This window comes from Harpia harpyja, chromosome 12 (assembly GCF_026419915.1).
Source record: "Harpia harpyja isolate bHarHar1 chromosome 12, bHarHar1 primary haplotype, whole genome shotgun sequence".
NCBI lineage: Eukaryota > Metazoa > Chordata > Aves > Accipitriformes > Accipitridae > Harpia > Harpia harpyja.
The window spans coordinates 2010893-2037292 of record NC_068951.1 but is presented as its reverse complement, the minus strand read 5'-3'; the positions used below and the strand labels follow the sequence as shown (position 1 = coordinate 2037292).

At 47.8% G+C, this 26400-nt stretch overlaps 1 protein-coding gene across 25 annotated transcripts in view; it reads right to left on the bottom strand.

Moving 5' to 3' along the window:
* Positions 1–313: 313 nt before the first annotated feature.
* MSI2 (musashi RNA binding protein 2) overlaps positions 314–26400 on the bottom strand; it is a 261255-nt gene continuing 235168 nt past the window's right edge. For 10 of the 25 annotated variants that reach the window (XM_052805008.1, XM_052805011.1, XM_052805010.1 and 7 more), the window contains 3 exons: positions 9354–9562; positions 7420–7497; positions 314–5109 (listed from right to left, as the gene is read on the bottom strand). In XM_052805008.1, the coding sequence (XP_052660968.1) occupies positions 7456–7497; positions 9354–9562 (251 nt within the window). In that variant the 3' untranslated portion in view covers positions 314–5109; positions 7420–7455. Of the gene's footprint in view, positions 5110–7419; positions 7498–9353; positions 9563–24821; positions 24914–26400 lie in introns of those variants that run through there. The other 15 variants (XM_052805014.1, XM_052805017.1, XM_052805020.1 and 12 more) reach the window with 6 other exon arrangements.

The following is a 26400-nucleotide window of genomic DNA, read 5'->3' as shown; positions in this document are numbered from 1 at the left end:
CACGTCTGCGGGGGGGTCGGCAGCAGCCGTACAGCAATCCTGCTATGTCCCCCTTATCGACGCTTTCTCCAGGGAAGGACACGGTCCCTGGGCAGGGATGCGATGCCAAAAAGGTGCCTGGCAGCGCACAGCACGAGGGACTGGACTGGGAGCACTGCGCAGGGGGACGGGGACAGGGACGAGGTCGGGGATGCTCCGGTCCGGCCCCGCCACCCGGGAGCAGGAGGGGCGATGGGTGATGGGGCTGCGCACTGGCCTCCCCCCTCCCCAGGAATAAACGTTTCACCCCCCCGAATGAAAGGGACTCCACGGATCTGTTCAAAACAGTTTATTGTATTTTTTCGTCAGACAAACACATTGATTTCTGGACCACAGTAGAGGATGGAAACCTTTCACAAACTTATTTATTTGAAAATACAAATATAAAATTATACTTTCCACATCTGTGATGTGAGAGACCCCCATCCACATAGTATTTTACAACAGGGCTTTAGAAAGCCATACACAGAGACCTGAAAGATGCTTGATATATATAGATACATATATATATGTATATATATAAAAAAAAAGTCACTACCAAAGTTCTCATCAGTTCATACTAAAGTATAAAAGGAAGGGCTAGGCCTGCCACTGTGCCATAGTTTATTTAGGTACATTTATGACCACCTGAAATGCTTAGACTTGCATCCTAGTACTGATGGAGTTCAGACCTCGTACAACAGAGAATGACGGGGATTTGCTACCTACGACGGTCGACGCGACACACGAGCCCACGCGTGGTGTTACGAGTATGTACAGAACAGAGAGCCGGGCGCACGGGCGAGTCCTGCTTCCCCCCAGGCTGCCGGGGCTTCACCCTGCTCGGACACGGAGCTCTCTCGAGACAACACAGTCGGACTGTTTGGGAACCGAGAACCGATCACGAGGATTTACTTTCTCAAACTACTTTTTTTTTTTTTTTTTTTTTTGGTAATTTTTATTACAGTATTAAAGTATTGCTTAGCTTACAGAATCTCCTCACGTAGTGTTCGCACACGGCAATGGGTTTGACTTGGATTCTGTACGTATGAAACTCTACAGTGTCTGTGCGCAGACCGGGATCTGCCGGTGTGTCTTCGATGCATCCTGTCTCTTCACCTTACACTAACTTCAGTTTTCTGTTTGAACTATTTCGCTTAAAAAAACAAACCAAACCACTAAAAAAAATAATTCAGAAAATTCCACCCAAGAGACATTTCCATAGCATAAAAGACAGCTATGAGTTAGTGTTGGTTTTTTTTTTTTTTTGTAAACAGTTTCATATGCAATATCATACATAACCATGGCTGGCCTTCAGTAAAAATGTAGTAAACTATATTGCTTTATTATCAATTATGTTGCATTGAGTGAATGGCAGAAACGAAACAAGAAGGTAACTGTGGCTGGAGTCGCTAGCCCTCATTCACACTACAGATGAAAACAGCATCCTAGGCTTCAGAGCAGGGAAGAAAAGAAATCCGAACACCTTTCAGGTCGTTATTACCAACAATTACCCAATGGTTTAACTAGCCTAGCAAGATGTGTAACATTCACCAGCGGTACGCTGCTGTACAATGGAAAAAAAATAAACTTACAGCAAAGAGAGCCATGCTACCTTAAAGTCCAAGCTACAAATTCAACTTAAAATGAACATTCATGAAGTAGAAGAAAAAAAAAAAAAAAAAAAAAAAGGACAGATCAGGCTTCGTTTTAATCAAGCCAATCACAGAGGACTTTATGATTTTGAAGGGGGGGAGGGTACCCGAGCTTTTGTGGCTTGCTACAACTCCTCTCAAAATGTCCCTCGGGTGCGGGGTACACCCGTCCCACGGCACGGTCGGCGCGGTGCCAGGCGCTCCAGGCAGGGGACGAACCTGCCCGCGGCGCTGCCCGCGCTGGGGAGGTGCTTTGGGTGCCCATTTCACACAACTAGATGGAAATCTCTCTCTTTTTGGTCACTCCGGGGGTAGCGGGTCCGTCTGAGATATTTGGAAAGAAAAGGGCGATATCCCTCGTAAGGATCCTTCACTCGCTGCGCTTGACTAAAACAAAGGTGGAGCTGCACCTTTGTGCTGAAAAATTTACAAAAAACCCCCAAACGAACGAACAAAGGAAAGAAAAAACCCCTTCGAAATGGATTTCTAGATGAGTGGGGGACTAACGTGAACCTTAGTCTAGGTAGCCACATCAAAACATATCGGATTCCACGACATTTGTGCTATGGGCCACTGGGACTTCTCAAAAGGTATATAAACATCTAAAACATATTCACACAGATTAGCAATTTCTTCTGAGCATTCTTAAAAAAATATTTTTTTTTTTCTCTTAGTAAAATCGTTTTAATATACCGTGCCTCCCTCTTTTAAAAAATAAATTAAAAAAATCCAGTTTTGCATATCTAGCATTAGCATTTAAGGTAGTATGGCACATCCCCTTTTCAAAGTCAAGGGTGGGGATCTACAAATGCCTTAGGAGTTTGCCAGCATTTTTAACATTGTGAGACCTTTGGTTAGTTGAAACCGCATCAGATCAGCAAAAGAAAAAAAAACAAGAGAAAAAAACCAAAGAAAAGAGGAAAGAAAAAAAAAAAGGAAAACCTTCCCAAAATTATTAGCATTTTTTTCTTAAATAAGAGAAAGTTCTATCCTTACTGGTCCTAAATCTGAATAACTACATCTAAATTTTTAACCTTAATTACGATACACCTACCAATATGTACTAGAAGAGGAAGAGAGAAAGAGGGGGGGAAAAATTCACTACACTAGCATCAGGACAGCACTCTTACAAGATAGCCATTTTATACACTATTAACATACAACAATGATCAACAAAGAATATTCTATGAGGTGACAGGGAATGGAGAGGAAAACCAACTGGTAGTACAGTACATCATCAACATTGACAAAATATCAATAAAAAATTCCCTGACGGTACATTGAATTTCAGGGAATTTGGTTTGTTGGTTTTTTTCGTTTTTATTTTTTAAAGAATTGTTTTATTTATTTTATTACTTGATCAAGTCTCAATATTTAAAAAGCGTCCAGCATTTTGCTTAAACCTGGTTGTTCTGAAATAAGAAAAAAACCTAAAATATTACATAAAAAGCATGATTCTTTTTTAAAAACAAGAAAAACAAGGTTTTCTCCTTTCGGTTAGCAGTATGGTGCCTTGTTTTTGTTAAAGATGCCTTGCTCTACCTTGTCTATTGAATGTCTACATTAGTCTACTTGTTAGTAAAATTTACAAAAATAGGAGTGCAGCAGCTCTTTTTAACAAATGTCGCATTCAGTGTCTTATACTGGCTGTACCTAAAGTACCAAATTTATAAACGTAACAATTTAAAAAAATATTAATAAAACTTGTCAATATTACGTTAAAAAAAGAAGAAATATATCCACACTACAGTATGTTCTTAATGCCACCTACCATGTTGTACTTCTAGTTTGCTGTTGCAGGCCTATTTACCAATATTAAAAAAATTAAATTAAAAAATATCCTTCATAAGTTTCCTCCCCCAACAGAGGACCATATATATAACAGCCAAATATTAAACATGTGCAAATAGGAAACTGTCAGTTTTTCCCCTACCAGTCACAGTGCAATGATGTTTTATACTTTATTTTTTTTTAAAATTCTGTTTACAACTACAATAAATTAAAATCTTCCGTTGCTTCTAGGGTGAAACTTGTAGCACTGAGGTATTCCCAAAAAAAAAAAAACAACCAAAAAAACCAAACCGAAGTTGCTTTCCTAATTTGTTAATACAGAAAGTAATGGATAAAAAAGGTAACCATGCAAGCTTTAAAGCCGCTCTGCCTGCCGCAGGCGAGCGCGGAGGAGGGACCTCGCCTCCGCCCGGGCTGCGCAGGGTGCCCAGAGCAGCTGAAATGACTGGACAGCAAGTTGATCTAGTTTAAAACAACAACTAAAAAAAAAAATTAAAGGTGTGCTTTGAACCATAAATGCGTTAAATAGGAAAAAATCGTAGCTTCTTTTTCAGTCTTGGGAAAAGCAGGTTTTAAATTAAAAAAATACCACTAGACTGTTCCTTTGTAAGCTGTGCACGTCTGATAGCGAAGATGCTGGTATGACGCTAGGAGAGCTGGAAGGTCTACCACGCCTACGGAGCAAGCTGAACAGTGTGTGCATCTCCTAACTCCCGCGGGCCAGCTCCGGCAGTTGGTCAAAAAGTCTAAAACTTTCTTTTTTTTTTCTTCCATTTTCATAGAGAAACTGCCTTAGGCTGACTCCATCACAAAAATAGGTTTGTATTTCTCTTTCTTAATAGTTTATATGTAGTTAATGGAATTGTATTTACAGTTTTTTTTTTTTTTTTCAGAATTCACAATTTCAAAAAACCTTATATCACCTCTTTCAACAAAAAAAAGCACTTATAGAAAAAGGACGCACAAAAAGTTTGTAGTCCTTGCCTTATTGCCGAAAATAGATAGAATTAGGTTAACGAAGACTCCGCAAACGAAAAGAAGGGCTAGAGAACCTGCTGCTCACCCGCGCCCCCCGTGCCCTGCAAGGCCACCCCGAAACCGTGCCCGCCGCCGGCTCTGCTCCCCCCGCCACCCTCGGCGGCCGCAGAGCCGGCACCAGCGGCTGAGACTCCTGTCACCATCTCAGCATCCTTTAAGCAACAACGACTACGTAAAACAGAAGGGAGAAGGAGGGGAGGTGGGAAAGAAAAAAACGAAAGAAACCCCTTAATATAAACAGTTACACTATGGTTAGGCTCTTGCTAGATACACAAAGAATTAGAACTACGTGGCTACGAGACTATGTCAAAATGCTACGAAAAAATGTGGTTTGGAGAGGTTTAAAAAGAGGGGGGGGAACCCATCAAGAAAATAAAACGAACAAGAAATGGATTTTATATACATACTTTTAAAAGCTGTTGTTTTTATAGTACAGCAGATTCATGAGATGATGAGAGAGATTTTAAACAACCTAAGTCCGTCGAGTGCCACCTCCAGTTTGTTTGCGTTATCGGTGATGATGTAGTGCTCAAAGTCTGATGAGATCACCCAAACATGGGCCCGTTCAGAAACTTCGCCCCGTCTTGCCTGGACATCCAGAGAGACTCTGCGGGGAGGAGAAGGCAGACACGGGACACGGAGGAGAGTGAGAGTTAATGCAGGGCGAGTGGGATTTTTTTAACAAAACCCCCCCAGGTGTTTGCAAACCCTTTGCAAAGCCGCGGCGTGCTCAGATCCACACCAAGGGTGAATCCGGAGCGAAACGGCTGAAATGCGGACGCGTTCCTGGGACTGCCGCCGTGGGAGAGCGTATTTAACGTATTTACTGCTCCTACTTTCCGGCTCCATCCCCGTGGAGTCCAGCTAAGCCCGGACTTCAGGGAGGCAGTGCCTTCCCAGGCAGGCTGGGGTTAGCTGTGTGCTACTCTGGTTTAGGAACAATAAAATGCGACTTGATATATCGGAAGGACAAAAACCGTTCCTCGGGCATCTGTTACGCCAGGAATTTACACGGTGTCGGTAAAATGAGTTTTTTCTAAAGGCACAGCTGAAGTACTTGAAAGGTAACAACTTTTACACGGGCACACTGCAGCGGTGATGATTTATTTTATAACGGAGGCTTCAGCTTCTAATGCTCTGTTCCTGCCGGTGCTTAATGTTGAGAAGGAAATAAATATTAGGGGACTGGCTCTGCAGGCAGCCGCTCGCGGGGCTGGCTGCGGCGAGGAACGCACCCCGGTCACACGTTTTTGGGGGTGACCTCCAAAACCCATCCCCAAAGGGCCGTGCCCAGGGTGAGGTCCCGCCAGCACCCCGCAGGTCTGCGGGAACGGCCGGTCCCTGCCCCGGGGACCCGCAGCTTGGCCAAATTCATCCTCATCCTCATCTCCTGCCCCGAGGAGCGGGGGCAGCCGGGGTGGGCGAGGGACCAGATGCCTCGGCATGCACCGCCGCAATAAAAATTTCAAACTCGGTGGTCCTTGAGGAATTAATAATAAGGCTCATTTCCTCCTCTCAAAATCTATTTTAATTAGTAATGAGCAACATTAAAAGCACTTTCTGTTTTTAAGTCATTAATGGTTTGAGTCTTAATGCTGGCCAGTAAATGATGGTTACAGTTTGATGTGTTGTGGTAACTGTAAAATGATTACAATACATTAATCTGATGAACGCTGTCTTCATTGCAGCGTTATTAGCGTGAATTATGATGTTCTGCCTAGGTCTCCAGCCAGCTTTGTGTACCACCTCGTTATTACAAAGGCTGACGGCCCAGAAAACATGAAGGATTCTGACAGATTGATCCGTGAACATACACTGATACGTGCAAATAATAACTGGGATTAAAGCGAGAGTGCTTAGGCCACTTCTTTCTTTCCCATAAAAAATACTACTTGGTGGAGCAAATTAATTGACGGAACGATTTCAGGTAATCTTGGGTGGATGTGGGTAGATGAAGAGTAAATAGAAAACCCCTTTATCCACTAGTATTTAGGTGTAAATCTATTTTTATATAATTTAAAGCCTCCAAACGTTTTCCACAGTTCCCAGCCCCTTGACTAACTGCAATTCTAATTTCATACACTGATTTTGAACGTAAAACATGTGACATTGATCAGGCAGTGCTGGGCAAAAGGCAGAGAAATAAAATCTGTCACATCCATTACATTTGTCTGCATGGACTAAGAGCTCTAGAGGTAAACCTGTGCCATTTAATGCGGTAAGTTCTGTTTTTCATTGACTGACTTTTCTAATCTACTCTATTCTTGGTGAAAGAATATTTGTTTGCAAAGATGAATAAGCCAAAGGCCAAAAAAATTTAAAACAAAAATTAAACATTTAATTAACTTGAGCTTAGTTCAAAGGGTAGGAAACTGGCAGTGATCCAAGGATGCATTACTCAGGTAATGTCTTTAATTTAATTTGCTTAGGTTTAATTTTTTTTTAATCTTGATAATTGCTCTATGGTTACTAGTTACAATGTTATCTTTTAGCTGTAATATTTGGTACAGCACTTAATTAAGAATGATGGTTTCTCTGTAATAAAGCGGTGGGGCTCGTCTATTTTTAGACCAGTGCATTGGTAGCAGATCTATAATCCCCATCGGGATGCTGTCAGCTGGCCCTCGGTTGCTTCCCCACAGGTTTCTGGGATTGCTGGTTTTTCTGCGGGGCTTTTGCCTCTCCAAACTATTGCACTAAGTGTCCTGAGTACGAAAACGTGACTTTTGGGGGGGTTTAGCTCCCGATCTGTCTTCCAGTTTCCAACCCGTGAGATTGATTTGAATAACATAAATCACAGAAAGGAATGATTAAAGGCCAAGGAAAGACGAAATGAAGATAAAAAATTGTTCACTTAAAGTAAATATAGGGGAGATGGTAGTTTAGCACAAAGTACAAATGGTATATACTGTAATACCTCCAAGTGAGATGGCAACCAACCATGTGTAACGTTTCAATGGTATCCATTTGTAAAAGCCGTTGCAATCAAAGGTCCCTAAAATTGTACAATTGTTAAGTTCATCAGTGCTCTATACATGGGAACAGATGATTATTAATTTTGGCAAGAAATTATCAAAGGACTTGAAAGACTGTGTTGCCAGCATGAATAGGTATTTCCGAGAGCTGTTCTGGTCACCAGTGAGTCGGTGTGCTGAACCCTATGGTTACCTTTCCAAGACCATAATCTTCTCATTCCCCCAGTTGCAAGAATAAGCTTTGGGTTTTCCCTTCTTTATTTTTAAACCAGGGTTAGTAAATGGAGAGTGTTAAATAAATATATATGTAAAAAAAGCTACGGGATTCTTTGCAGTTATTGGGGGAAATTAAGAGGCTGCCAATCTGCAAGTCAGATACAAAGTCGTTCTTTGGAGAAGTGTTAGTGCAGACAAATCCGGATACCCAGCCTTGTACCTCATATCCTATTACTTGAAAAATTGGGATGTTGCTGAGGCCAAAGTGCCCGAGTTTTCAAGAACAAACAGGTCTTCTTCTTCAGGTGAAAAATGGAAATAAGAGGTGTTGTAAGTGGTGAGAGATGGCAGTTTAAACTGATGTAGCTCTTAGCAGAGCAATAATATTCTGCGTTTAGTACTAGAATTGATCCGAAGGGATTGTCAAGTCCCCGGCGTGACCACGGGAGGGGCATGACCGGGACGGGAATTGAGCACAAGGGCACAAACGGAGGCAGCAGGGTTTTTTTGTCTTTTTGGGTACTGGTTGCTTATGCAATAAAAATAATACAACTTCAGGAACTTTGTCTGCACTACGCTCCTGCTCCCCTCACTCATCCAATTCGGTCAGAGAGTGAAATTCTCCGCTCAGTTTGAGGGATCTGGGGGGAGCCCTCTGTACTTTGCCACGTTTATTGTACAAGAGGAAAAAAAAATCTCATCGTTTTACTACAAAAAGGGAAACAACTTCAGTTGCAGTTTTTCTGTTCGGGAGACTGACAGCCACCAAAGAGGTCCAACCGCATTCATGCTAACACACACAGGTAAAACAGCGCGATCTGAAAAACAGCATGCAGCTTTGTTAAGCAAATCTCCATCGCCCGTCATTAGTGAGATTGCAGACCCACGCGGCATTAAAGAGGCACTTTTCCAACGACTTGACAACAAAACGGTAGCGACTTACTTGTAACCTGCAGATTTTAAGGACTGTCGGCAATGCCGTAACCGGCTGGAAGCGACCCGGGAGGTCAGCACGTGCCAGCTCCACGGGGACGCTGCCGTCACGGGGACGGGCGAAGGGGAGCAGGACGGCCCCGCGGCCAGCGGCAGGACGGCCGTCCCCTCGCCGGGGTGGCTGTGGGCAACCCCGGGGTCCTGCTGGCCGAATTAATGAGCGGCTTTTTGCTCGTTTAGGAGCCGGGACCGGGGCGTCGTCTGCAAATGGGCGCATCAGCCGGGACGGGTGGTTGGGCTGATATAAAGCCCATACAGATAAGCAGGAACTTTACAGCCCCTCATTATTAAGTTTTATGTTATTATAGAAAATAATAATATGAATTATTATTATAAATTATTATTATGATTAATATCATTTATTTATTATTATTTCCTTTTGAGATGCGCCACGTCTGGGCCGCGGAAGGCGCCAGACAAGCCTTTCCAGCCGAGTTGGTGACCGGAGCAGTGCAGCCCACGGGCAGCTCCAGCGGCTCGGGCACAGCTCCAGCAGGCTACGGCAGCAGGGCGCTACGCTCGCCGTCAGGTCATCGTTAACAAAAAAAACCCCCAAAAAACCAACATACCCCCCCCCCCACCGCTCCAATGTCATTAACCAATGAAAAAAAAAACCCACCCCGGACCCAGAAGCGGGGGCGGCGGCTCTGGCGCCGGCGGTACTTACGGCGATCCCGTGGCCGAAGCCGGAGCCCGGCTGCGGGCTGGCGGCGCTTATGTAGTTACCCACGCCGGAGTCCTGGCTGGCTGTGCCGTAGAGGTCCGCGACGGGCCCTGGGCTGTTGGCCCCGGGGAAGCCTCCGGGTCGGGCTGGGTTGGAGCCTGCCGGGGAAGCGGGTGCGCCAAAATTCGGTTGAGCACTGTAGCTATTCAAGACTGGTGTGCAGAGAATAAAGCTGGGTATGAGGCCAGACGCCGGGCATGCACCGTTATTACAAAGCCAAACACCAGAATAAACAGCCTAGGCCCAACTTCTAACACTTAACCAAGGCCATGCGATAGGAGAGCAAGTACTGGATAAGAGTCAGCCCGTACTACTACGAAGCTTAGAGCTCCAAAAATATATATATGGATATATATAAAAAAAAAAGAACAATCATTCAACACACTACTGCAACCAGAGACTGGAGGTGCTCATTTTCACCAAATTATCACAAAATATAATAGGTATTTTTCAACATCTGACTTGATGCTCATGCAGTAGTAACAAGTTCTCTAGGTCTGGGCACGCCGAGACAGCATTCACATCCCATGCAAACTACAAAGGAACTAGTTTGAGACTACACATTGTGGTAATATTGATATTAAAATGTTGACAGCAAATAACTTCAATCGCGTCTAGGAAAATCGTTTTTGGATCCATTCGATACTTTTGAAAAAAACCCGCCCTTTTAAATCAGTAAGCTGTAGAAATAGTTCAATAGGTGATTTTTTTTTTTTCTTTAAATGGTATGGAATGGAACAGTTTGGAATTTTTTTTTTTTTAATATGACCAAGGAGAGTGTTGTTTTATTGAATCTTTTTCCTTTTGATTTGGAGAGCGAAGACTTACCTTCGTCTCCAAAACCATGCTTGGGACATCAACCAAAATTAAACAAATAAATAAAGATCAAAAGCAAAAAAGAATTCCAGAGGGTGTATGACAACTCACCTCCTAACGTGGAAGTAAAAGAAAATTTTATTTTTTTCCTCCCTTTTTTTTTTTTTTGAGACAGAAAAACAATGTAAATAAGAATGATACTAAAGAATAAATTTAGATATTAAAGCATGTTAGATGATCAGGCTTCTGGCATTTCTCACAGTTGCTCTTGGATGTAAAATTTATGAGTAAGAAGTTTCAATGCAAAAGAAAAGTTAGCGGACTAGGAGGAGCTGGATGGAAATGGCTTGCGGGAAGCTGGAGCTACACCTGAGTGGCACTTGCAAGGTCCTTTGGGAGCACACGGAGACTTGCCTGCCCGCACCAACTAGCGTCTCACCACATCCCCGCCGCGTGCAGGTACCGGCAGCGCCGAGACGCACGCTGCAAACGGCTAACGGCTGGCCTCGAGCCTCCCGCTTACTTGGGCTGAGCGTGCCGTCGCGCACAGGCGCAGGGACGGGACGAGTCCAGCGGCGGTGACGGACACCGCAGCCTTCCCCGGGAGCCCCGGCCGGGTGCCGCAGGTATCGGTACGACCGGGCACCCGACCCGCGGCACGTCCCATCGCCTCCCCGTTCGAGGCTGCGCCAAGGGTTCTTCAGCCTTTTCCTCTGGCTGCGACCGCCCACGTTATCTTCATTAAGCGCTAAAAAGGGTTTATCGTGTTTGATAGCCTGCGGCAACCCTCGGCCGCTGGCCCGCAGGTCAGAGCTGCGCTGGCCGACGGCAGGGTTTTACCAGGGATGGAAACCAGCCCTGGAGAAAGCCCTGCTCCCTCGACAAGGGCAGCCCGAGGGAAGGCTCTGGCAGCACCTTACGTGGGCTGCGGTGGGCACAGCCTGGATTTGCTGCTGGGCCGACGTCTCTCCCGCCCTGGCCCCTTCCCCCTGCACCGCTATCCCGAGAGGTCCCCATTTTTCAAATGAATGAATTAGCTGGTCAAAAAAGTCAACCCAGCAGCTGTCGGCTCTGCAATGACAGGAAAGTGAATTTTACAAAATAAATGATTTAATGCAGCTCTGAACTGGTAGCAGGGGAAAGTAAGTAGGACATCTCAGCTAGCAAGTTAAAAGAAATAAGGCATGAGAGAGTAAACAGATTTTGGAATTCACTGGCAAACGAAGCGCCTTTTTATATTATTAAAGATTAAATGTCAAGATAACATTTGGCCTTCTCACTCATGAAGAAAAATATCCAGCTGAGATGTTCAAAAGCCTTTTATTACTTTAAGCTAGCACTTTTTTTTCCCTTTTCTTCCTTCTGGTTCAATAAAATGGATGCGAGTTTTACTGCCAAGTCACACACAAAACCCAGTTGGCCGGCCCGAGCAAAGGCAGGAGCACGGCAGAAGGACACAGCAAGGCAAGGGGTTGGGGGGGGGGGATTCTGTTAGTAAAATATTCCTGCAAAGTCCCGCAGCAGCGCCGGGAGAGCCCGATGCACCACCACCGCCTCGGGGCCGGGAGCAGAGACCGGCCTCGGCCCCAAGCAACTGCCCACGCGATGCCCAAAGCCACCGGCCGCCGGTTCCACCGCGGGGAGGAGCAGCACGCGGCACGTGCTGACGAGCCGTGGCGATGCCGCGGCTAACGGGACAGACAGACGTACGCTGCGGGACCCGCAGGGAGAGTTCTGCGTCATTAACCCGCAACCACAGAACCGTGCGCGGGTGACAAGGGGACGTGTTTTGCCATGTCCTGAAACCTTGCAAAGAGAACAGCAAACGGAGACTGAGGAGCCAGAGAGAGAGGCTCTGTCCCCCCAAACATCCCACCCCAGCCGTTTACATCTCTAAGACGACTGGAAATACTGGCTTTCCTACATGCAGAAAGCGCTGGCAACTGGTTATTCAAAAGCCCTTCTGACTGCAGGTACGTAATGTAAGAAAAAGGTGATTTTCTATCTACTGAACATCGGCTGAATACTCCACACCGCTCACAGGATTGCCTGCGGAAAAACGGCCATGCCAAAAGCACGCCCGGCGGTCCATCGCCCGGGAACTGCTGCGTGGAGGCTGGGGATGCGCCGGCACCGCTCCACGCTGTCTGCTGAACAGCTGCCCAGAAAACTGTATAGAAAGGGCTGGAAGCTTTTACAGAGCTGACGCTTTGCTCCAGACCCAATAAATGAAACAGGAAAGCTCTCGTAATTACGAGGAGGCTAAGCACCCCTCAGAAAGCCGCATTTTAACGATTCACTCAGCCATGGTGAGTTGCTAAATACTTGTCTTCTTACAATAGCTGCACGTAAGCTCACCTGGAGCCAGAGGCACTTTTACCATCGCTTTGAAACAACAGCAAAGGGACCTTGAACAACTTTCGCAACATGCAAAGTGCGACGCGTTCTGGTACGAAATACCTGGAAACAAATTTATTTTACACAAACCTGGAATAATCTGAGACTAAAATGAAGAACCCCCCCCCCAAATCCTCCAGACTCCAGATACTGTTTTAGTCGTCAAAGAAAACTTAAGACTCTTTGGAGACACGTAGCCTTATGACAAAGTTCCTGATGTCAGCTCAGTCGCTGGAGGAGGCAGAACCTGTCCAAGAGCCGTGGCTGCTGTGAGCTGCGGGAATCGCAGAGCATTAAGATTAATGCCTTGCAGGCTGGAAGGAATCTGAGACTCTCCCCCGGCCACCAGCATCCTGAAGTCAGAACGGGAAATAATTAAGGGCAGAAGTTCAGAAGCACGTTGCTGAAAAACCGCCAGGGGACTGTGCTGTCCCAGGAGAGGGGAAGGAACCACTGACCATGTCCTGATGCCGGTCAACGGAGACCAGGAGCAAAGCCCGACCTGTTGCTTCGTCCCAGCAGAGGTACTGGCCGAGCTGACCAAGTATCTCCTGACTTTGGTTTGTCGGGAGGACCCATCAGACTGATTTAGCGTTGCCTGGGGTCGGCAGGGCCATCTCCTCCCCTTCCAAGGACTGCCAGCACTCAGGAAGTCCTGGCAGTCAAAATACCCATTTCCAACATGCTCTGAAAGGTTCAGGTCCAATTTACCAACCAATTGCCCAGGAAACCATCCTGCGCTGGACGTTTTTACAGCTCTGAGACTGTGGCTAAGTGCCTCCAACTCAAGGGTTTCCTCTATGCATAATTTGCAATCCCAAGTTGTCACCAGGAAGCCCTGTGATAGATCAAGGTCGGGAGAGATGCGGAAAAGATTAGATGTGTCTGTAGGTCACAGCTAACCAACTTTTATCTTCTTCAGCCCCAACGTTCCCCCATCCTCTGGGTTACAGAAGCTCCTTCCTATGCCGATGGAGATCAAGAGACAGAAGCCAAGAGATGTGGCAGTGATGGGAACAAGGAAGTTTAATGTCTTGTTTGCTTCACTTTGAATTTGCTGTGGCTTGTCTTACGGAAAAGGCTCTGAGCCTGTGAATTTTGACCAGTAAGTGAACGTTTGCCTGCAGGCCAGTGGGACAGGTTTTGGGGAGCCTCGGGCTCTACACTGCCCAGCGCCATGGTGGCTTGAGGAGCGCTGAAAAGCAATGAGGGAAAGCAAGATGGGGCATGAAAAGTTGAAGCAAATGTGGGTTCATAAAGCAGCCCCAGAACAGGCTTTTTTTTAAATGCAAAGTGTTGGTGATGGTGGAGTTGGGATCTGCTGTGCACGGCTGGCACAGCAAGAGCTGGACCTTGTCTGAAGGAGTGGCTGGGAGAGCCATGACAAACATCGGTACTGTCTCCATCTTCCAGAGGTGATGGGAAGAGACAGAGAAATGCCATTGCTGACAAGGCTGGAAATGGATAAAAGGACCTTAGACTCGGTGCCTTGCCACAAACCACTGCCAGCGATTAGTATTTACAGCGGTCAGGTTTTGCCACGGCAAAAGCCAGGGTTTGCTGTACTTCCCTGCTGCAGCATGCACCTGCATGCGGGGTCTCATCTCGGGGACGTGTTTCGTGCAACGATGCACGTTCACTGCACCCTCGCCCCTGCCGAAGCTGCATCTCCTCAAAGGAGAAGCTACTGAAAGTCTTTCTGCTAAAATGAATAGGAATTTGGAGAGAGTTTTAAAAAAGCATCCATAACCTCAAGACAGTGCTTCAACGAGCAAGGCTATTTTATTACTAACTCATCCTGGTGTCCTTTAGCAGAGCCATCTTTATCCACATTTAACAGGCGTGTAAGATGCTTCTCAACGCAACATTCAGAAAACACGTGATTTATGTCAAGGAGCCTGAAACGCACCTGGCAGCCCAGGTTCACGCAGAGGCAGGAGGCTCAGGGCTACAAAATCTGCTGGGAGCAAGGACGGAGCTCGCTGGAGCTCGCTTATCAAGTGCCTTCTCCTGCAAACTGCCATGTTAACGCTGACCCTGCTCATATATTAATCCGCGTTCAACGAGAAAGGTCACTATTGAAAGATAAACTCTCTTTCGATGAACTCTTGAGAAATTTCTAAGTCAGGATTCATTATGACATTTGCCTTAGCCAACGGCGTATTACACTAACGAGGATCCAAACGCCTTGCTGCGGGGGCAGAGAAGGCAGCTGGGGAAAGCACAACAAGTTGGATGCTGGAATCCCACCCAAATAAACTCAATTCAGCCATGAATGATGACAGGAAAGAGGGAAGGAAAGGGAGAAGAAATGTAAGGATTTTGACATTACTGCCCTACAAGAACTTGCATGGTACCGGGCTGATGGTCAGTCCCGTAGGGCCTAGTAAATTAGATGTGATGACGAAGCAATGATTTTAAGCACCACTAAAGTACACTATATTGCAAAGGAAACAAAGCAGGCGAAATACATACAGAAGTGTAAGACAAGCACTGCATGGGGATCGCTGCCCCCCAGCCCGCATCGAGCCTTCTGTGACAACACTTTTCCCTCTCCTACAGCACCAAACCCCAAAGACTTAAACACCATTGTGGGGGGAGGACTGGCTCCTACAGCAGTCTCTTCACCGTTTACTAATATGGTTTTGCTTTTTTTAAACACTGAACAGATATGAATATCTCAAAATTTAAAAAAAAAAAAAAAAAGGCGAAGAATGGTACAAAACACAATTAGAGAAACTTGTGGCTGCCTTCCCAGCCATGGTGGACAGGCAAAAAACCCCTCAAATTTGAAAGAAACCACCACATGATTTACCGGATTTCCTCTTTGAGAAGAGGCAGGATACTTCAGGATGAGATACAGTGCCCTGTTATCACAGCCAGAAATACTTTTGCACTTGAGAGAGCAGCCGAGAGCAGAACGGAGCCGGCTGGAGCTGCCCCAGCTTCTCCCCATCCGCAGGCGCCTGCATCCCACAGAGACACGTCTGGGACCCCACGGCTGCACGGGCTCGCCCCAAGTGTGTGTTGGTCAGTACTAAACCAACGCTCCCAGAGACCCGTCTCATGGCACTCGATTGCCACCTGCACCTTCCTGGAGAGGGCTCCTTATCCCTGGGCAACAATCCACACGGAAAAGCGGCTCTTCTGGTGTAGCTGGAGGCAGAATCCCGCCACAGACAGGCCACCTTTTGATGGAGGTGCTCCCCAGAAAGCAGATCCCGTTATCTAACACCACACGGGGGACAGAGCGACACGCATAAAGAAAAAGAATGAAACATCCCCCTGTAAATATGCATGCTTTATGCATCAGGTTATGGGTTAATTTTTTCAAGCGGAGCAAATGCAAGAGGCAGGGCGCAGGCGGGCAGCAAGGGCTCCCACTGCACGGCCACCGGCACGACGGCTGGGGCAGAGCACCCAGACGCTCTGCCCTCCCTCCGTACTCCTCAACTTCTTCTAAAGCAGCTCCTCCTCACCAGAAATTCGCTTTTAATCTCACACTGAGTATTTTCCACACCCAGTGCCGGTCATCTCCAGCAATTCTTTCCTCCAAGGCTCTCCTCGCTCCTGCCTTGTCCCACCGGCCCCGGGGTGGCTTTCTGTGCAAACAGGCTTCTCGACAACTTGTTGATCCAGCGCTCTAATTTCTGGATGACTCTCTCATCTACCATAAACAGCCACGCACAATTTGGCAGGCATTTCTACCATCAATGTTTATGATAATAACTACACGTGCTTGAAAGCAGCAGGAAATTTTCAATATAACTATCATTAAGACAAAATGCTTTAAATCAAAGCCATTACCCACTACCAAGACTCAAAGCTCACAAGATTAGGCTGTTTTTCTATCTTTATGAAAAATTCATATAACATGCTGCAAACATCATCTTCCAGCTCGAAGGAGTAAATGATATAATAACATTGAACGCTGCCGACAGGGATGGAAACAGGCAGGGGCTGGGGAGCACAGGGCAGGGAGGTGCCGTTTGGCAGCAGCCCGGCGCGGTGAGCCGATGGGAGAGCGGGCACCCCAGTCCCGTCGGCAGCAGCGAGCGGAAAGAATTTATCTGCACACGCTGCAGCCCGTCCCTCTGCCCACGATGGGTTCAGCGGAGCTGCGAAGCTGGGTCCCGAGCAGCCCGGCTGGGACAGGGAACTACACCACAGTCTGGAGGCATTTAATTTGAGTCACTTGGGAGTTACTGCTGGATTTTAAGAGAAGATTTTCATGCAAGGAACATCATCTTTACCCAAGCATTCCAGCCTGCTGTACTGCCTTTACAACAACCCAAGCGCAAACGCTGCAGAGGACATTACAGTAAAACCATGGTGACTGGTGCAGGGAAGATCTCGCCCTTCCTTGGGGATCCCATGTGTCCTGAAGCACGAGCACTAATTGTAGCGTGCATGACTAACAGACCAGCAGTCACAGTGTGATGCTGATACTTTAAATAACCAGCCACGGTATAGACTGCCGGAAAACTTCAGCACCTCATGCAAATCTTACATCATTAGTGCTTAGAGCCTTCTAAATATCATTAGCTAGCACTGCACCCATGTTACGGATAGCTTGGCCAAAGCTAATTCTTTGTGCATTCACGGCTGAAGCTAATGGGAGCTTGTACCTTGCTTTTCAGAGATGCTAACAACCAAGATGTGATTTACCCAAGACTGGATGTACAAATTAATGCCAATCTGAAATAAGACGTCGGTGCCGCTGGTTCTCGGTAGCCTATCCCGGCTGCAAGAGCACGCAGGCATAGCACTGAAAATTAAATGCTCGCTTTCAGATTCTTTTTTTTTTTCTATACCGATCACCGCATACAGCTCCAGCTAGAGGCACAAACACGTTCGTTTGTGGTCAGGCTGAACTATCGGAGGCATCGCTTTCTTGTATCTGTGCTTTGACATACAGTGTTATTTTATGTCTGAGACCACACGTGGCACACCTCAAATTCAGATCAACGCTCAGACTCAAAAATGTCTCAGAAATAATGAGCTGAAAACACACAGATATTCTGGAGAGTAACAACGTACAAACAGCTCCCAACTAGCTGAAACAGAAAGTGGGAGACAAACCAGAAAAACAAATAAACCCAGCGTTACAATTAGAGGGGCCATTTAGTACATCTCTCGCGGGGAGCTGCAAGGCGCAGCACTTTGCTCCTGCTCTTCCCAAGCAGACTTGAAAAGCAAACACCTCTCTGTAAGAAGCCTGTGGCAGACAGAGCTCCTCTGCAAGTATGAAAAGCTGTAGATATTTTGCTTATGACAGCCGGTTCAGTCCTGACTCTGGAAAATCAAACTGCGAGCTTTGTGCCTTCCCTGTCACCCCTGACGCAGGTCTGTAATGGGGAGCAGCCAGGCAGCCCCGGGTTAGTGGCAGCAGTTGTCCCTCCCCTGCAGCTATATTGGCCCTGCAGGGAAAAACATAAAATAAAACAACTGTCGGGCTCATCAGTAAAATAAGTGGTGATGAGGCCAAGAGACACTGAGAGCAGCTATCTGCCATAACAAGGTACTATTTGTACATTATTTTCTATCTGCAGTCACACTTTAAAAGGTTGTTCTGCCTCTGCAGCCCGTTCGGAAACAGCTTCACACATCAAAATATCGCAAGGATAACGACAGAAAGCAGTGGGTGGTGAGCAGGTTCCCGGCTCAGCAATTACCGCTGGAAGCGAGCGGAGCACGGGGCGGGAGCGCTGCCCAGCCCCGTCCTCGCCGCTGCCGGCACCCAGCCCCTGCGCGGGGCTGCCGACAATTATTCCCACCCCTCGGACCCCGCACCTCGCAGCGGTCCGAGCTGTCAGGAACCGAGCCGGACACATCGGTGTGATAATGGCAATTGGGATCTTGTGGCGACCGTTCCTGCCGCGGCCCCAGCGCCCTCCCTCCGCGGTGCAGCACGGGGATTTCTGCTCCGGCACCAGCACAGATGCTGAGCAGGTGGCATGGACACAAAAAGCAACTGCTAAGCTACTTTAGATGAGCAGAGAGCAAGAGCTGGGCGGTTTCCACAAGCGTGGGCAAGCTAAAAATTCAACCGGTGCAGGTGTTTTAAAAACCCACCACTGTCCCTCTCGTGCACGCTGCAGGCACGTCAAGAGCACCTGCTTCTGCTAAATACTGCGGTTATCACATCCGAAGCATCAGCCACGTCTGGAAGCTGTTGACGTGCACCAATTTGCAGAAGAAAAGACACAAAATTCAACGTATTCAAGCCCAGCTTTTCTAAGTCCTGCAGTTATGTAGCAGGACAAATAAATGCACTTTCCAGCCTGGCTGTAATTTTTTGCCAGCGATCAATATTTATTGCCTAATCACATTTTCCATATTGCAAGTTAGCGGTGTCACTCTCGCGCTGGGCCAAGTGCTACACGGAGGCCACACAAAGCTTCGCTTGTAGAAGCTGCAATCAGGGAGCCAGCTCTTGTCACAGCCTTACAAAAGGATTTCCTCTCGAGCGGCTCATCTTTAATCATTATAAAAGCACAGAAGTTTAATCCATTTTTGATGTAAGCGCTAATAGCTTTGTGTCCTTGAAGTTCAAAGTGGTCTTCGTGCATGTCGCTAATTAGCCGAGCAAGCAGCCATTCAGCTCCCTCTCATGTTTCTAATTAGATCCTTAACAACAAACAAATGTCGACCTTACAAAGGCTGTGCTACGTTTCCCTCCATTAGTTAAACAGTTTGGGAGGGATGCGGTTCCCATTTGTCCGCAACCCGCCCCCCCGCACGGCACTCGAGGGTTTCGGGCCGGGGGCACTCGGGTGCCTTTGCTGCCCGTCAGAGAGGTTCCGCCTTACTGATGGCGTTTTCCAGGGATGCCAAGCACCCCAGGGCCACGGCGAGGGGGGTGACCGCCCCACGGCCCCCCCATGCCCACCGGGCCGGCCGTGGCCCGGCTCTGAGCTGCTCCGCTGTCCCTCCCCGCCAGCAAGGGATGCTCACCAGCTGCGTTGAGACAAGCAAATAAAACAGAGAGGTAAATAAACTCCGTGCCCTTAGTCATCGTCCTAACAGGTTTCTCTGTCCATTTAACTGGTTTTGCAGTTAATTTGAAATCTGGTGTGCTTTAACGTTTACATACTTCGCATCAAATGCTTGGGACTGTTTTCTTCCGCTCTTTTCTGGCGCTCGATGCTTGTAACGTGCTGCACCGGAGCCATTTCAGCAGCACCACGCTCGCGCTTTCGCGTGCTCGGGTTTTCGGGCAAGCTCTTTGCTCAAGCCCTGGCTCTAGAGCCGAGCGTCTCACAGCCGGTGCTGCTCACCGGAGAGAGCACCGGCAGCGGCACAGCCCTGCGCCCTCCCTTGGGCAACGCCGTGATCGGGGAGGGGGGATAAATGAAGAGATTTCTGCATCAGGGAGCTGCTGCCATTGTGTTTCTCTCGCACACAACTCAGAGGGCTGTGGATGCTCGCTGTTTCGCAGCATCTGACCCCGGCGCTGTACCTGCTGCCTGTGTCTGCACATTAAGCTTTAACACTTATTACCATCCATGCAACTGGCAAATAAGGGCTAAAGCTCGTGATGCTGTGCTAACGCTGACTTCTCTCTAATAATTTTTCTATTTAAAATGAAGGAAGAGCGACGGCAGTGCTTTCACCTCGCGCCGGGTAACACGAAAGCTGTTGCTACTTTTACCATGGGCGACCACATCTGCATTAATTGTTTACCACAGCCCGGACAGGTCTTTTATTAATATTAATGAGTAACAGGGAACAAAAGGCCCCTTTATTTTTAGCCTACTCTAATTGCGTAGTAATTACTCATCTACAAAACAAATGAGCCGAACTCCATCGCCATAGCAACAGAAACTCCGGCCTCCCACTGTACCACATTAGCTGGCTATCACTCCTGTTAATTTTAAATTGAAGCCTTTTGTACAATAACAGACAATACAGGAGGAAAATTAAAACAAAACCGGGTCTTTCTTTCACTGCGTATTTTAAGTCGCCGCAGCGGGAGGGCATTGCCCGGGGGGCATCTTCCCACCGCCGATGGACCCCTGCGGGCTGGATGGATGCTCGGGAGCACAGGGGGGTTATCCAGGTAACAGAAGAGAAATCCAGCCCACAAAACCCCAGTGTTTTCTGTGCAACGATCCTCTCCTGCGGGAGAATCCGCACCAGGCGCCTGCCCAGAGAGAGGTGCTGGGCGCTTTGAGCAGACCTGCCTGGCCAGCCAGGTGCCAAGGCCACGTCCCAGCAAGGGATGTGCGGCCAGTACTAACACTCCCCTAAAGGAAAAACCTCAGCTCATCGATGAGGAAACACCGAGAGAAGCTGCTGCCCACCACGCGGTGCCTGGGGGAGAGCTGGTGGCACCGGCTCCGCTGTTGGCCGCTAATACCCCAGCCCCTCGGCCGGGGAGGATTTGGGCACAGCCACCTGGGAGTCCTCACGGCACAAAGCTCTGGTCTCTTCTTTTACCTATCAGGAAACACCCTTACAAAGACCCAGCTGTGTGAGTTTATTATTTTTAAATAGCTCAAGTTTATATACCTGCAGACCAATTTTGCATTCTCTGGCAACTACTACTCCACCATGCTCCTCAAGCTAATCCAGAGCCAGATGCATGCTAACATCTGCTGCAAGGAAAAACTCCACTGCTTCTTTTTCAGTTTTCTATTTCAGAAAGGAGAGAGAGAGAAAAAAGTAACTGTAATTATGTATTTACTTTTAAAGCATTTGGGGAGAGAATCAGCATCAAAATACTCACAATAGTACGTCAGTGAAACATGCGCTGTGTCCCATTTAGTAGTTGTTCCACTAATGGGTAACAGCCCGCGACTGCTGCCAGACAGGCAAGTTACCTCGGCTCAGCGAGTCCTTTACACGTTTAGCGATTAAAATGCACGGAGACGTGCTCATGTGCTCAAGTGTCTCATTGCACTGGAGAGCTCAGGCTGAAGGCCCCATTTCAAACTTCACAACGACTCGTCTGCCTCTTGTGCGGAACACAGCCTAATTACACCGGCCAAGAGCTCCTTTCCTCCGCTTCCGCCGGGAGAAAGGAAACCAAACACGGATAATGGGCCGTTGCAGGGTTTTGCGGGGCTGGAGCGCGGCTGCCCGGCGAGGGTGGCTGTGGTCCTGTGCACCAGCGAGCCCGTCCCTGCAGGCGTCCAGCCTGCCCGCGACGCGGGGCAGCGGCAGCGTCCGCGCCGTCACCGCTTGCCGTGGGTCAAGAGCAGCAGCCGGGACACCGGGATGAGCTCTGCCGAGGAGCGTTTTCCCGTTGAAAATAATTCTCCTGATTGAAAAGACTATTAAAAGTTAGCCGCTAAATTCGTTAAAGATTAACTTCCACTGTACTTAAGTCTGCACTTCAGAGGTGGTCACTAATTGCACTGGAGATGATTTATCAAGTGCGCGAGATTTTCTATTACAAAATTATTGATTAAAGCTGATGTGTTTTAACCACAATAGACTTCAGCCAGGAGCCCTGTAAAATGACTGCCGCTGTGGTCAAGGCCTAACAGCAGCAGCAGCAAATTGTTTTAGATCTACTGAATTTTCTACTGGGCACTGCAAGGAGCTCAGTCTCTCGCAGACAAAATAAATCAAAAAGTAGCATCCTACAGTAAAATAAGACAAACCGTTTTTGCGTGTAGCCTGTGTTCTGGAAAGGACCTGCGTGATTCCCACCCTGGACCAGCACAGCACTTCTGAACTGAAACAGAAATGACTCCCCTTTTATTTTTTTTTTTAATTTGAGGTAGTAGTCAGGAAAGTAACTGTAGTACTCACAGAGTAAGAGGATATTGCCAGTACTGAGGCCAAAAGCACCCAGGGAAAATGCAGAGTGGCCTGCTCCAGAGCTGCACTACACTAACGAGAGGCGCACGGCGTATTCACCGCTCAGGCAGGTGCTCCGTGCAGAGCCCGGCTGCTCTTATTTCTGTTTAACACACGACATTTGTCTTTGTGTCCACCCCTCACCGAAGCCCCACGGGGTGCGGGGTCCCTCCGCCTCACCCTCCCTGCCGGGCCGCCTGCAATGCCCTCCAGCACAGACTGCCTCCGCCATGAAGATAAGCAAAAGATAAACTCTGATGCAGCCATTAATTTTCCGATGCATCAGCCGCCAGGCTCTGTCACATAATTACCGGCGGTTCCAGCGGAGTGAGAAATTTCAGCCCGCTTGCTGCTCCCAAGTGGTCCACTTGTTAGGTTCTGGCTTTTGAGATTACATAGCTTGGATTAAACTTTATGTACTTTTATATAGTAGAATAAAAGAGGGAGAGCAGTTCCATCAGAGCCGCCGTGCCACAAGGGAGTCCTCTCAATGGGCCGTATAAATCCCAAATTGGTTCATCGCTGGATCTTTGAAACGCTCCTCCTTACGCCATTTCTGTGAGCCAGTGGCGGCTTCTCTCCCTCCGCACACACAGACCAACCCTCGTCCCACTTTTTATGGCCGTAATTTGCTAACACTATGGGTGCCTAATGACAAGATTAAATTTTCAGAGCACCTTCTTTAAGTGTAAGACAAGGCTTCCTAAACCCCATGCAATTTGTCGCTCTGCTGACTTTTAGATACACTCCTCACTTCATCATATGCTTGGCACATTAAACAGTGGGTCCCCCCGACTCCCTGGCAGACTGAGATCTAAGGGGGAAATTATTCTCCCCCTTGACGCACGAGTGTTTCAGCTCCCCCGTAGCAATAAGGAAAGTAACAGGGGTGGCTCGGATTGCCTTGCGCAGGCTTGCGTTGCGTCAGCCCCATCCAAGCGGTTGTTTGCTTGATTTACTTTATGTTCTATTAGAGGTAAGGAGCGGATACAAATCCTTAATTACATTTTGAAAGCCCATTCTGGGTATTTTATTTCCTTTGAAAGCGCTTGCCGGAGTAAGTGCACTAAAGACTGCCTTGACTATCCCCGGCGGAGCAGGAAGATGCTCCAGCTCAGCACATCTGGTTTGCGGGGACGGCCGGGGGGGCGCGGGGAGGAGGGAAGGTGTGACCATGCCATACAATATCTTTTCTACTCCCAGCAGGATGTTTTCTGACAAGCAACAAACTAAACAAATAAACAAAAGCCTAATTCGGGATCTCAATTACCATCTGTTAAATCTACTGACTGCAGCTTCCTCTGTGAAAGGATTTTAAAAGTTGAGCACAGAAACCTGGGCACGAGAAGCAAAGACACTTGCTGGCTCAATGGCAAAGATGATGAACTTGCCTCGAACTCCTCATGCTGGTATTTATGAAATGTTAAATCTTCATTTAAAAATGTTCCCTTAAGCTGGGTGACATGGCAATGAGTACGACCCACCGCTAGCTCAGAGTCTCTGTTGCATAACAAGATTTAAGGTTTATGACCTAAAAACAATTGCTTCGTGTCTCAGGATAGTCTGCGGGAAGCTGCTTCACGCACACGGTATTATTTAGAAACCCAAATGGAGTGATTTGCGTTTGGCACATCTGGTCTACGACTGCCAACGAATGATTCTATGGGCTAATATGGACGAGTAACAGGCTGATGAAGAAACCATGATTGTAAAATGATTTTAAAAATATCTTAAGTTCTTTTTAATACAAAATAAAAATAAGAGAATATAGTTATAGTCAGCATTTTAATTCCTAGGGGGTTTAATTTGAAAAAAAAAAATGGCAAATTTACTATCAACATAACAGCATGTGCGGGTTCTTGTACAGAGGGTGTAGGTTGCCTACAGCCGGCTTCAATTTAAACTTCCGGATAATGGGATTTAACAAATACGGTACTATGGATCCAAGCCGTTAGCAGCTCTCTGCTGTATTGGTAGCCCTACGCTTTCAATCAGACCAAGGCTATGCTTTTAACTGCCACGCTAGTTCACGTTGATGATACCTATAATATCAACTCAACAATGCATGTTCTACAACTACATCTACTGCTACCAGTACAACTACTACAGTGCATGCATTTAGTTCAGTCCCACAGATACATACACTCTAAGAACAGGCAAGGGGAGATGTGAAATGTTTTACGGGACGACAGGTGTTTTGTTTTTTAAGTAAGGGAAATTAATAAAAACATCAAAAGAAAGAAAGTGTACAAAAAAATAGAGACATTTCTCAAGAGTTGATATGAGTCGTTTCTTGAACCGTTTCGTCCGAACAAGCAAAAAACATGCAACCAGCTGCTACTAACAAGAAGCTGGACACTGAGAGAGGATTAATAGGTGTGGACAAACCTTCCCGCTGAGAGCGCTCAGAAGAGTGTTTGAGAGGAGGTGTGCACGTCCGAGTGTAAGAGAGGCCGGAAAGTATGCCTCAGAGACACCCTCTCTCACAGCAGCCCCAACCAAGCAAGAGAGAAAACAACAAAACATAACTGCTCACACTCACCATCAAGGTCAGTAGCTCACGTTACGAGATTTGTTATAGCTGGCAAGTATAAAGTACAGTAAGGGGTTGTCGGGGCGCAGGGCTCAAAGGCAGCACTGGCAAGCCGGGACTGGCGCCCAAAATCCAGATGTGCCGGGGGTCGGGGTGGGGTGGGGGGAGCAGCTCCCGGCGCCGCGGCACCGCGCTGTCCCACCGCGCTGTCCTGCCGCCGGCCATCTCGGCGGGCAAAGCGTGCCCGTGGGAGCCCGCGCCGCTCACCTGGGACAGGCGCGCACGGCTCCTCCCGGTGCCGGGCAGCGGGAATCGGGCTGGATTACGGATGGCCTTATGGGTTTTGTCTCCAGTCCTCAGGGAGGAATAGTTGGTGGCAACAGGTTGGGAACTGGAAAAATCTCAGACTTGTCAATGAACCAAAGAGGAAGGAACGAAAACCCTCTCCTGCCAAATTTTCCTTGTCTCGCTCTCCTGCCAAATGAATCCCTCCCATGTCAAATGCAAGATAAAAATGTGCCCCCCTCCCCCCATGATTGTATTTTAAAAAAAGCATTTACACGACAAAAATGTTTTACACGTAAAATATGTCAGGTGAATTCAAAAGAAACGTGACATTGATAGTGAAGTTGTCTAGGAGGAGTTTGCAGCATTCAGGCTTTTAAGTTTGCTCGTTTTCCATGGCTCAGGTCCCAATTCATTAAAAAAAATACAAGAATGGATGAGGTTGTCAAAACCAGCTGAGGGATTCGGCAGCACAGTCCCACCCGGTTTGAATGGACGTGGCCAAACCCCTCTGTCTGCTCGAGGGACCTCAGCTATCGCCTCGTCACTGGGACGTCGACTGGGCACGTGATTTATAAAGAGAAGCATCGCTGCGTTCACCCTGCCGGCACGTGACCGGCTAAGCTAGACGTGAAATTATGAGCGGCACTGAGCACGAGCAGGGGGAAATGTCCCTTTCTGCTGTGACAGAGAAGAGAACTTGTTGATCTAGCACGGTAAACTGGTGACTGCATCCTCACACGCTGCAATAGAAAAAGAAGGGGCGAGGGCAGGGAAGACCCGGCAGTGCAGAACCGGGGCCGGGCGCTGCCCCCGTGCAGGTAACTGCTCCCCCGGGTGGGCTCCTTTTGCTGGCCATTAAGCAAACGCGCAGGCTTCCCAAGAGGAGGAACGTCACCCCGGGGAGAAACCGAGGTGGTCAGTGCCCACGCACCGCAGCCCAGGGGCTTGGAGCGAAAGGACTGCAGCTTCCTTGGAAGACCAAGACGCACGCCTGGAGGCGGACGCTCTCCGCGGGCGCTCAGCCCCACCGGCCGGCACCGGTGCCCAGGCCGAGGTCCGATGCTGCCGAGCCACCGTGCCGGCAGCGAGACCAGGACGGTGGGGAAGAGCCGGCAGGATGGGGCTGGAGAGAGGAGGAGGTCAATT